The sequence below is a fragment of the Arvicanthis niloticus genome, chromosome 24 (assembly GCF_011762505.2).
Source record: "Arvicanthis niloticus isolate mArvNil1 chromosome 24, mArvNil1.pat.X, whole genome shotgun sequence".
Lineage (NCBI taxonomy): Eukaryota > Metazoa > Chordata > Mammalia > Rodentia > Muridae > Arvicanthis > Arvicanthis niloticus.
The window spans coordinates 19247498-19259785 of record NC_133432.1 but is presented as its reverse complement, the minus strand read 5'-3'; the positions used below and the strand labels follow the sequence as shown (position 1 = coordinate 19259785).

General features: G+C 49.2%; 1 protein-coding gene across 9 annotated transcripts in view; it reads left to right on the top strand.

Moving 5' to 3' along the window:
- The window catches only part of Rimbp2 (RIMS binding protein 2), a 192793-nt gene that overhangs the window by 140550 nt on the left and 39955 nt on the right, over nt 1-12288 (top strand). For all 9 annotated transcript variants that reach the window (XM_076922982.1, XM_076922988.1, XM_076922983.1 and 6 more), the window contains 4 exons: nt 3543-3747; nt 6667-6803; nt 7799-7875; nt 9579-9688. In XM_076922982.1, the coding sequence (XP_076779097.1) occupies nt 3543-3747; nt 6667-6803; nt 7799-7875; nt 9579-9688 (529 nt within the window). The remainder of the gene's footprint in view (nt 1-3542; nt 3748-6666; nt 6804-7798; nt 7876-9578; nt 9689-12288) is intronic.

Here is a 12288-nt window from a genome sequence, read left to right as displayed (position 1 = left end):
GTCTTGGGAAGAAAGACAGTGTTCATCAGGATGGCCTGGCACAACAGTCGGTTCTCTGTCTTCTCTGACCTAGAAAACCAGGCACTTCCAGTCCATTTCAGTTCACCGAGGGCCACCCCCAAAGCCAGGCCCACTGTAGCACCCCTAGTGGATGTACTTTATAAAGCAAACACAGCAGGGTCATTGGCCTGCTGGCTGCAGTTGGTTCTACCCAGAAGCCCAGGGTCTCTTGAACGTACGCATCTCCACCCTCAGCTCCCTGCATGTTTACTGGAGGGAAAGCTGAAAGTCAAACATATTCCAGGCAACTGGGTCTGCTGAACAGTCTCTAGGCACAAAGAATATTAAAAATCTTAGCCTTGAGCCGGGCAGTGGTGGCACATGCCTTTAATCCCAGCACTTGGGAGGCAGAGGCAGGCGGATTTCTGAGTTCGAGGCCAGCCTGGTCTACAGAGTGGAGTTCCAGGACAGCCAGGGCTACACAGAAAAACCCTGTCTCGAAAAACAAAACAAAACAAAACAAATCTTAGCCTTGGCCTGGAGAGATGGCTCAATGCTTAAAAACACTGACTGCTCTTCCAGAGGTCCTGAGTTCAATTTCCAGCAACCACATGGTGGCTCACCATATGTCCTCCGATGCCCTCTTCTGGTGGTCTGAAGACAACTACAGTGTACTCACATAAGTAAATATTTTTTAAAAAATGAAAAAACAAAACAACAACAACAAAAAAAACCTAGCCATGGCTACCATCTCCAGGACAACAAGCTTCCATTCATGTATGGAACAGTACTCTAATCGTGAACCAACCCTGTGTTTCAATACCTTAATTATTTTATTTTATGTTGCATGGGTGTTTTGTGTGGGTCTGCAGTGCCCACAGAGGCCAGAAGAGGGCGTTGGCCTGATTGGAACTCAAGTTACAAACAGTTGTGTGTTTCTGTGTGGGTGCTGGGAACTGAACCCGCGTCCTCTGAAAGAGCAGCCAATGCTCTTAACCAATGAGCCATTTCTCCAGCCCTGTTTAAACACTTTCAATTTCACTAACCAATACCACCTTTTTACATCCCCCATGCTTAGGAAAAAGTATATATGGCTATAAAGGTGGCATAAAACAGGTCCATTTGTCTCTGGGGCCTCTGGACTGGCTGCTGGCCGCCTCTTGGGGCCAAACTGGGCCATGCATACCCATAGAGCTGGAGGAGCAGGCTAGACCCGAAGGTCTGAGCTGGTCATGCTCTTTGGATGCAGAACCCTGGTCAGTGCTCCCTGACCAGCCATAGCTTTAGTAAAGTGGACACTTGTCCATCTATGAAGCCATAGCTTTTGTTGTATCTGTACGGCATCTGTATCAACCTTTTTATTCAGTAATAATTTTAGACTCATAATAGCTTTAAAAAGCAGCAGGGACACTTACAAGCTCCACCCCTCCCAGGTACCCCAGCCACAGGATTTTACCCTGTCAGAGCAAGTCCAGGACCTGAGGCTGGAGCAGTGCCAATCAGCTGAGCTACAGCTGGCCCTGGACCTCGCCACCCACTTGGCTCTCTTCTCATAGCCTAGTTCAATAGAGTCCGGTGGCCGTCACAGACCTGAACGGCAACAATCAGATGTCTGGCATCTTCTGCCACTGGAGGGGGAGGACACCTACTCATGTTGTCCCTGAATAGTCATACCCTCCCCCAACCTGACGAGCACTGACCTGTTCCCGAATGCACAGCACTGACATTTTGTGGTGTGGATGGAGAGTCCTCCTGCCTCTCCTTCGTTAGGCCTGGTTGTGTGCGTATGATGTTTGAGAGATGCTTTTTGGCGTGTGGGAGGATTCGGATGCTGTTTCCTAATCACCTTCACACCCAGGAGCCTCACGGGCCTCTGTGGGTACTCATGGCCCAATCTGGTTACTCAGATGATCTGATGGCTTTACCCTCATGGGGACATTTGATGCCAGTCCCTCTGATGACACTATCATCATGTAGGATGCTCGGACGCCTCAAGTATGAGTAGAGCCACTAGGGTCCCTGATGTCATCATCCCACACGTGGATTCTGCTCACCCATCCTCACCCATGGATCTCCCTGTGCTCTCCACAGCCCACCTGTGCCACAGAGCCCAGAGGCTTTGGTTCCCTGCCTTTCCTCTGAGGTGACTGCTATCTTAGCCAAGCTCATTCAGTTTTTTAAAAAGAGGAACCCTGCTGATTTTTTTTAATGAATTGAAGAAATTAATTATAGGCTTGGGATCCGTGGTGGCTATTTTTAGAAACCCGTGATCTCAGACATAAATAGCACCCCGTTCTGGATGAAAGAGCTGAGAGACTTAATGCTTATGGCAGGAGGGAGAGGGAGAGGAGAGGGAAAGGAGGGGGAGACAAGGAGGAGGGAGAGGAGGGGAGGAGGTAGGAGAGAAGGGGAAGAGGTGGGAGGGGGAGAGAAGACAAGGAGGAGGGGGAGGGGAAGAACTTACCATAGGAGGGAATAGTCAAAGACAAGGGAGAGGAGGAGGGAGAGGAGGAGGAAGAGTATGGGGAGGAGGTAAAGGAGGAGGAAGAAGAAAGGATGTGAAGCTCTGCAAGAACAGGGAGAGGATATAGATTAGAAAGAAAGAAAGGAGATAAAGGAAGAGGAGGAGAAAGAAGACGCAGAGGAGGTAGAGGATTCGGTGGGATAGGAGGAAGAAGAGGAGGAGGAGCAGAAGGAGGAGGACTGCCCACTCCTGAGCCCTGATCAAGCCAGGTAGCAGATTGGCTCAGTCATTTCCCCCCTACATTCCCACATGCCTGCAATAAAACAAGAATCTATCGAACACCAGCTAGGTACCTATGTCACTGTCAAGTTCTTGGGGGAACAGCAGGAAGCACACAGATTAAACCCTCTGATGTTCTTATAGAGAACCACACAGCACTCAGGAGCAGCCACCACACCTGTGCCCAGGGAGGGAGCTTGCTGGCTGCCCTTTTCTTCCATGTGTTTGCCTGAAAGGTTCTTGTCTTTCCCTAAGCGTCATGGTGGTGTTGGCCAACGACAGTGGCTTTTCTAACCCAGTACCACCTGGTGTTGTTGCCAGCTGTGTTCCTCAGGGGGGCTTCAGGACCAGGGGATGGCCACCCACTGAGATGGTGTGGCATGATGGGTTGGGAGCTGGGCCGTTCCCAAATCAGAGCTGTTTCAGCTGTACGCTCCAAATATCAAACAGGCATGCCAACCACAAAATGCCCAGGCTGCACACAGAGCCTGGAACAATCCACGCTTGGCTGGGAGCTGAGCGATGGCAAGATTTCTTGGCACATGTGGTTCTTCATGGTGGCCAACAGCCAGACTGCCTGTGAGGCTGGGCTCCCAGACGCTGCTGTTCTGTGGAGGTGGAAGCAGACCCTGCCATACACAGGCACGCAGCATATCATATGCACACACACACACACACACACACACACACACACACACACACACACACACACACTCTTAAAAGGCACACATGCCCCGTGCATATCTGCACCACTGACTACTACCCCCTCGTTGACCACTGTTCTGCCTCTGCTGTGCAGTCCAAGGTCCGAGAGCTGGAAGAGAAATGCCGTGTGCAGAGTGAGCAGTTTAACCTGCTGTCCCAGGACCTGGAAAAGTTCCGGCAACACACTGGGAGTATTGACCTGCTGGGCAGCAGCTCAGTGGCCTTGCTGGATGTTCCCTTGGCCCCTGGCAAGCCTTTCCCTCAGTACATGAATGGACTAGCCACCTCCATCCACAAAGGTAAGTGATGGATGTTTCTGATGGTTCAAGGGAGGGTGTCTGGGGCTGAGAGCATGAGGACCTACCACAGCAGGACTGAGGACAACCTAGGCTGCTCATTCATAGAGTGGCTTGGATAATCTTCACTGTGCTGGGGGAGTAGTCATGTTTGTGTGGGCACAGGTGCACATGCATGTGTGAGTACATGCATGTAGAGAGCAGAGGTCAACCTCTGGTGGTGCTCCTCAAAAAACCATCCACCTTGCTTTTGTAAGACAGGTATCTCATTGGTCTGGAGTTTTCTGATTAACCTAGATGACTGGCAAGTGACCTCCAGAGATCTGCCTGTCTCCATGGCCCCAGGGGTGTGCTGGGAGTATGGGTGTGCTACCATGTCTAGTATCTCACATGGGTGCTGGAGACGGGACTCAATTCCTCCTTGTGGTTTGGCAAACGCTATCAATTAAGCTTTTCCCTAGCCCCTCCCTCCGGATTAAAGGCTCATACCTATAATCCAGCATTTGGGAGACTGATGCCAGAAAATTTCAGCTACTTCCAGAACAGCCTTGGCTACAGTGCAAGCCCCTGTCTTAAAAACAAAACCCCAAGTTGTTGACTTCTTTTAATTAAGAGAGCTGAATGCCAGACTTCCTTTTGTAATGGTATCAAGATAATTTCTGATCTTTTCTGGTCCTCATCAAAATGGAGAAGTGCTTCTGGTGGTGCTATTATATTATTGTTATTATTGTTGTTGTCATTGTTGATATAAAACTAGGCAGTGTTCATTATTCTGTGTCATCATCAATGGGGTTCTTCCCCTCAGCCCCTCAGCTCTTGCATCTTTCCTTTTAGCTCTTGCATTGCAGAGACTGACAGACAACATCACTGGCTGTTGCTATGAGAAACAAGATGGATGGGGTGGGACTGCCCACACTCCTCTCATTGTTTACTGAGCGTAGTGCACTCAGGAGGTGTCAGTCTGTTAAATGGCAGGGTTTCATGGGAAGCCCTGCTGAGGTTAAATGTCAGATAGGTTTTAAGGTGGCCTCCAGCCCACACAGATGCTTGTAGATAGATGGTGAGGTGGGATGAGGCTGGGGCTGTTCTAGATGGGATGGCTGGACTCAGTACCCACTGGAGAACATATTCAAGCTATGAAAGGCACAAGCCAGATTCTGCCCCCTCCCCCAAAGACATACAGCATCCTAGCTGCAAGGGAGTCAGGCAGATCATGCCCCCAGCTTGGCAAAATCCTAGGAGGCCATCTGAGGCAGAGCTGAAGGTTTCTTGCAGGGACTAATTACACAGGTACCTCTACTTGGCACGTGTCCATGTCCAATCCTGACTCAGAAGGAATGCGAGTGTTTGTCACCAGCCACAGGTGTGCGCTGTTCTCGGGACATAATGTGGCTGCCCTACTGAACTTTCAATAGCTACGATTATGTACAGGAGATCTGCACAAGATTGGGTCCATTAACTTCCCTTCATGAAGGGGGCTCATGAGGCTCCTCCCTTTCTGAGACTTTATAGACAGTTCATGGCTGTTGTGTGAGGGGCTTGTGAGGCCCCTGCCCAGTAAGGCTTACGGAGGTAGTTAAGTATTGCTCGGAGAGACATTTTCTTCTGTGGTATAGCTGTTTGTAAGTGCTCCCTGTTCTTCTAATTAGTTCTAGTTAAACTTGTTGGCTCACCTAGACAGTCCTTTAAAGATGTACTCATGAGTCATAGGACCTAGAGCATAGGCTTCCTGATTGGGTTTGGGAAGAATATAGGGTTGATTAACTATAGATACAGTATTGCATGGCAGGACCTAAGCCCAGGACTTTCCCACCAATGCTTCAATGCCTTCCTACTCTCTTGCCCTGGTGGCCAGCACTTACTCCTCTCTGCTTCTAGGACTGTGACATCTTCAGAGTCCACATGTGACTGGGGCCAGTTTGGTCTGCATCTTCTGGTGCCTGGACTATCTTATTTTGTATAAGGCACTCCAGGTTCTTCCATGTGGCAAGATTTTCCTCTTTATTGAAGGCTTTAATGGATCGCTAATTGCATGGGGTTCTTAGTCACTTTTTATTGCCTGATATGGTCTTGGGTGGGGGAGGGGATCTCCAGTCCCTCAGTGAGGCAACCTCTTGATGAGGCTGTTCAGGAAGAAGCTGGATTCCCCACAGGCAACGGACATGCTGACTTGAAGGCAGCAGAGGGCGCCAGCCAAGGCCATTCCAATATTTCATGTTTGGATTCTGATTAAGAATGTGGCTTTGGAGTTCGGATCAGGCCATCCTGGGTCAGTCAGTGTGCTCCATCTCCTCCCTGCAACCAGGCCTGGCATTGGAAACACCCTGACAGGAAAGGATGCTCAGACTTGCTTGAGTACTGAGAAAGTTCCTATCAAATAATTTCTAGCCAGAAATTAGGACAGGTCACAGCTTTTTTATATTATATTATATTATATTATATTATATTATATTATATTATATTATATTTTGTGGTCAAAGTGATGACGAACTTTAACATACATCAATATGAGCAGGGAAATACTTGTCATTTAAGAGGGGGAAAGCTACAGTGTAGCCTCAGGTACAGTTTCACTCGGGTGTTCTCGATGATGTCACAAAAAGTCCATACTCTGCATCTCTGTATTATAGTACCAAACTCTGTGGGCATACTCCTCCTGATATCAGTCTTGGGGGGGGGGCGCCCACTGGGCATCACAGCCCCTTGATTTCAAGCCAACAGAAGGGAAGGACCCAGTGCTAACAGGGTCGCTGACTCTGATTGGACCCTCTTATGCCTCCAATCACATGTCACCACCAGGCCCTCGGGTACAGCTGCCCACAGTGATCCAGACCAGGGCTGCACTGAGACCATCCTGAGGGGATTAGTACATGGGTGGCTCACCCACCTCCTTCTCTCATCCATTCCTGTGTTCCCATCCAGGTCACGAGGGCCCCACCGGACACTACTCTGTGATTGGTGACTATATTCCGCTGTCTGGGGACAAGCTGGAGTCTCCGTGTGTGAAGCCCTCCTTCTTGTTACGATCCAGCAGCCCAAGATGCAGATTTGAGTCCGAGGTGAGTCTCACCTAGCCTGCTTTAGTCTGTATCTGGGAGGACACCTACCCCACCTTCCCTCCTGCTGTCCTCCTTTTCCCCACTCACCTGGGTCTTCTGTTCCTATCAATTTTCTATACCCACCCTTAGTGACCCACCAGGTGCCAGAAATCACTACCATTTACAGGCAGAGGAGACCCCGGGTTATAAGCACCCTGTCAGCATCTGGTCATCCAGGACCCGGTGAGGGTTCTGAGGACAGCTGAACAGGGTGTGGTAGACTTGTGATCGTACAGGGAGGGGCTGTGAAACCAGGAGGGCTTCTCCTTGGTGTCACCGAATGGCTGAGATACCAGGAGTTTGGTTGGCTGAGTAGATTGGGGACGAAGGGATAGATGTGGTTTTTGGTCCCTCGAGTAGCACTGGTCTCTGTGCGAGTCACCCAGGGTGGTGCTGGGAGGGCTGCCAGGAAGGATTGGCATGGTTTGATTGGCACCAAGAAGGGGACCACTCTGCCTTCCACACAGAAGGGATGACAGAGAGAGAGAGGAGGTTGCTTTCTTCAGGACACTATTAGTCTCCCTCTTAGCCCTCTGAGAAAGGACCATATGCCCCTGGGATTACTGCAGTAGGGAACTCTGGGCTCCTTACGTTCTTACACCCTTAAGTTCTGTAGGGCCAGAGACAGCAGGGCAAAGTGTGAAATGAGAGCTCTCCTTGGCTTACTGAATGCCACTTGGAGACAGCGAATTTGGCCCTCCATGGCAGGAGCCCTCTGGAAGTAGAGGACATAGTCACTTCTGCCTTCCACAAGCTACTTGGCATGGCATTCAGGTGTCTTAGGCTACAGTATGGGGAGCGGGGCAGCCAAGTCTCTACCGATGTTTAGTCTGGCATCCCCAGCAGATGTTTGCGGAGGTGGGTCCCACTTCATGAGCGTTTCACAGACTGGGGGTGGGGGTGGAACACGAAGTCTTTAGTATCACTAAATGGAAACCACAATCACTGCCTCACAGATGGACAATGACCGAAACTCTAACAACTCCAAGCAAAGCAGCTCGGGGAAGGTGCACCTGTGTGTGGCCCGCTACAGGTAGGGATGGGATGCTCCACCCCCACACTGAGCGCTAGGGCAGAGGAAGCTGGTGAGAGGCACAGAGTGCACAGGCCTCCAAGCTTCTGTGGTTCAGTGTCGAAAACTGAGCACACAGGGGCTTGCCCCGTTGCATCTCCGGGTGTCAGCATATGCACTAAGGTGCCCCATGGCCATGTCCCAGGAAGACTCTAGGGGAGGGTGTCGGGCCCTACTCAGGCCCTAGTGGCTCTAGTACCCTTGTCTATTGCTGTATCTCTCTAGTCTCTGTCTCCACTTTCCCATGGCCCCCTCTTCTATGTGTGTTCCTGTGTCTTATGCATTCATGTCTACCCTGGCTAGTGAGATGTTCTCTCACGTGGGTGCCATGTGCAGAGACCTCATTGTGAAGGAGGCCACATTCACAGACACCAGGGTCTGAGACTTGTGACAGATCTTTATAGGGGGACACCATTCAACCCACAACAGGTGACAAAACGGAATGTCACAGGGGAGACGATGCCCAGAGCCTCCATTCCCACCAATCTAGCGGAAATCCTAGTAATCACATCTTAGAAGTACTCAGTAGAGCATGCAATCGATCAAACAAATGCAGTTTTCTAGGATTTCTTCTTTGTGAAGGTCTGCAGAGATACCTCATCAGGACATCTGATGGGACACTGCATACATTAGCCGGGACTTAGAAGCAGTGTCTACATCTGACGTTAGAAAGCCAATTCTATAAAGTTTGGTGATCTCAACTATACCTAAACTACACAACGGTGTCTTAGTTAGGGTTTCACTGCTGTGAACAGACACCGTGACCAAGACAACTCTTATAAAGAACAGCATTTAATTGGGGCTGGCTTACAGTTTCAGAGGTTCAGTCCATTATCATGGCGGGAAGCATGGCAGCGCACAGGCAGGCATGGTGCTTGAGCAGCCGAGAGTTCTACATCTTGATCTGAAAACATCCAGAAGAGAATATCTTCCACCTTAGGCAGAGCTTAAGCATCAGACCACAAAGCCCACCCTGACTGTGACACACTTCCTCCAACAAGGCCACACCCCCTAATAGTGCCACTTCCCATGGGCCAAGCATATTCAAACCACCACAAAAGGCAATGCAGACTTCATGAGGTAGAAATATCGTATGCTACATTGTAAGAGAAAAAAAAAGTTAAGTAGTATGTATAATGTTCTACCTCAGTGAGTTAATACATATTGCAACAGAACTGGTCCAGAGAGCACAGGATGTACTTCCAGAGGACCCAGGTTTAATTCCAAGCACCACCATCAGGCAGCTCACAATTGCCTGTAACTCCAGTTCAAGGGAATCCAGTGTCCTCTTCTGCAGACACTGCACACACACGTGCACACATACACACCCAGACACATACACAGAAAGAAACGAATCGTTCAAAATAGAACCAACAGCATTCCTTTTCTTTGTGCTAGCTCACTAGTTTGGAAATGCGTAGTTTAGGTGAAAGAGACACCTGGGAACGAGATATCTGGACAAGATGGCAGACTCAAAGAGATCTCAATGGCTTCAGAATGACCTTTAACCCATTGGTGTGAGCTAGCCGGAGGAAGCTTGGGAGGAGGCATAGAATCTCACTAGCATGAACTGTGGCACCATTAGTGGTGTATTAGGCCTGAGGAACCACACGCTGACAGACCCTGGCCAGGGCTACTAATGTACAAACTGCTTTTCCCTGCAGTTACAACCCCTTCGATGGGCCCAATGAGAACCCGGAAGCTGAGCTGCCTCTCACGGCAGGAAAGTACCTCTACGTGTATGGAGATATGGATGAAGATGGGTTCTATGAAGGTCTGTGGGTGCGCTGCAGTTGGTGGGCACTGACTCGGTCCATGCAGAAGACCAGCTTGCCAGGGCCCTGGGAGATGCACCAGGCTCCCACATGTTCTGGCTGCTTGCTCTCTGTTCTGTCTCTCCCCGTCCCCAGAGATGCCTCTGTGATGATTGCCCGGACAGTGAAGCTGGCTTTCTAAGTGTTAATGGCAGTAGACGGCTGGCACTTGGGAGCCTTGCGTGTTCGTCTTGGCAGAGCTGCTGGGCAGCTGTGTGCTGACACTGCTGGTGATGGATGCTCTCATTATCCACGGGGAACAGGTCGACGCTCCACCTCAAGGATGCTCCAGCCCCTTTTAAAACCATGGAGTGTTTGCACATAGCCTGGGTGTCTCCTCCTGTACACTGGAACTCCTTCCTAGGTGGCCACACACACACACACACACACACACAGAGACTGAAAACACCCTGCCAGCGGCAATCAGGCTGTAGACTCTGTACATGTTCTATACAGACCAACATTTAAAAAAAAAAATCTTATCTGTCTTCTAAGGACGAGGCACTGGTAGAAACTAAGGGCCAGTGTACTCCCCAATGTACCATCAGTGTCCTTTCTGCTGAAGCCATCATGTGACCTAATTGTGATTTTTTTCCCCTATCAATAGGGACCTCAAGATTCTTGTTGTCTCAGGAGTTCAGCTTCATATCCCGATACCCCTATCCCATTCCAGTCACCCCCAGAGTTTATAGAAAGGAACTAGGCTCTATTCTCCCAGAAGGCCTTGGTTTTGTTGGCTTTTAGCCTGACAGTGGTACTTGCAGGGATGCTGCTTCCCGCAATCAGCTTTATGGTTCTATTTTATTTTATTTATGGTATGAGTGTTTTGCCTGCATGTATATCTGTGCACATGTGTGTTGTGCCTGTGGAGGTCTGAAGAGGGCATCGGATCCCCTGATGCTAGGGTGGCAGGTGTTTGTGAGTCATGGTGTGGGTGCTGGGACTTGAACCCAGGTCCCCTGGAGGAGTAACCCATGCTCAGAAGCACTGAGTCATCTCTCTAGACCCCACTTTCAGATTCTGGATGGGAGTTGGCCATCCCCTGGCCTTCTGCTCTGTGGGAAAGCCTGGTCTCTCCCTAGTATCCTGAGTGGGAGGGAGGTTTTCTCTTCCATGAGCTTGGATTGTTTCTCAGAGTACCTGGAAGCTCTGGGACTTATTTTCCAGATGCCCACTTATGGGAGGTTACATTGTTCCTGTGACATCATTGGCTGAGGCCGAGTGAGTGGGCAGCCCTTGCCCTGACTTATTTTCCGGATGCCCACTTATGGGAGGTTACATTGTTCCTGTGACATCATTAGCTGAGGCCGAGTGAGTGGGCAGCCCTTGCCCTGGGCAGCACTGTGGCTCTGGATGTGCATCCCCAGTGTATCTCACTGTGGGGGAAATGGAATGCCCGGTTCCATTGCCAGATGGCCTGGTTGAAATCCCTGAAATTTTCCCATCATGCTTTGTGCCCTGCTAAAAGCTCCAAGGATCTCATCATTCAAAGCTTATATGGTCTGTGACAATGGGACTTGCTCCTGTTCTCTATACCTCAGTCTATCCCATAGCAATAGCCTCGGCTATTTACTGTGTCTGGAAGGTGGGACTGCATGCTAGGAAGTGCTTGGAATGGAGCCCGGTACATTGCTCAGTAAATGTTGGATACTATTATCACTGTTGCCATCACAACCGCCATCCCCATACCCACCATCACCACCATCATAATTACCTCATCGCCTCCATCTCCAATGCCACTACCATCACCATTATCAATCGCCATCATCACCAGCACCACCATCATCTTTATTACATCAATCACCATCACTACCACTATTCAGTATCACCATCATCACCATCATCATCTTTATTACATCATCATCTTTATTACATCATCTTCTTTATTACATCATCATCTTTATTACATCATCATCTTTATTACATCATTTTATTACATCATCATCTTTATTACATCATCATCTTTATTACACCATCATCTTTATTACATCATCATCTTTATTACATCATCATCTTTATTACATCATCATCTTTATTACATCATCACCAGCACCACCATCATCATCCTTATTACATCATCACCAGCACCACCATTTTCACCACTACTACCATATTATCATTCTTACCACTGTCACCCCCATCATTATTGTTGCAATCAACATCAGCACCACCATCATTTCCATGGGCCAGACTTCTTTAGTACAAAAGATTGACTGCCTCAAGACCTACACCCTAAGTAGAGGTTAGGAATAGAATAGGAATCCTCACTGAGTGGCAGACTTGCCCTCTATAGGCCATGTCACAGATTCACCCCAAGGCAGGGGGATCTGGTAGGGAATAAACCAAAGGTCATGGTGCCCCAGCCTCCTAGGGTCACCTGGCCTCTCTTGGGATATTCTGTGATGAGTAGGGAAGATAGTATTTTGTTTTTGTGCTGGAGCACAAAGCTCTTATGCATAGCTACTTTTGGCAGTTTCTACCGTGCGCGCGCACACACACATACACAAAAAGGCATGTGCATGCATATTCACATACATACACACATATATACATACACATA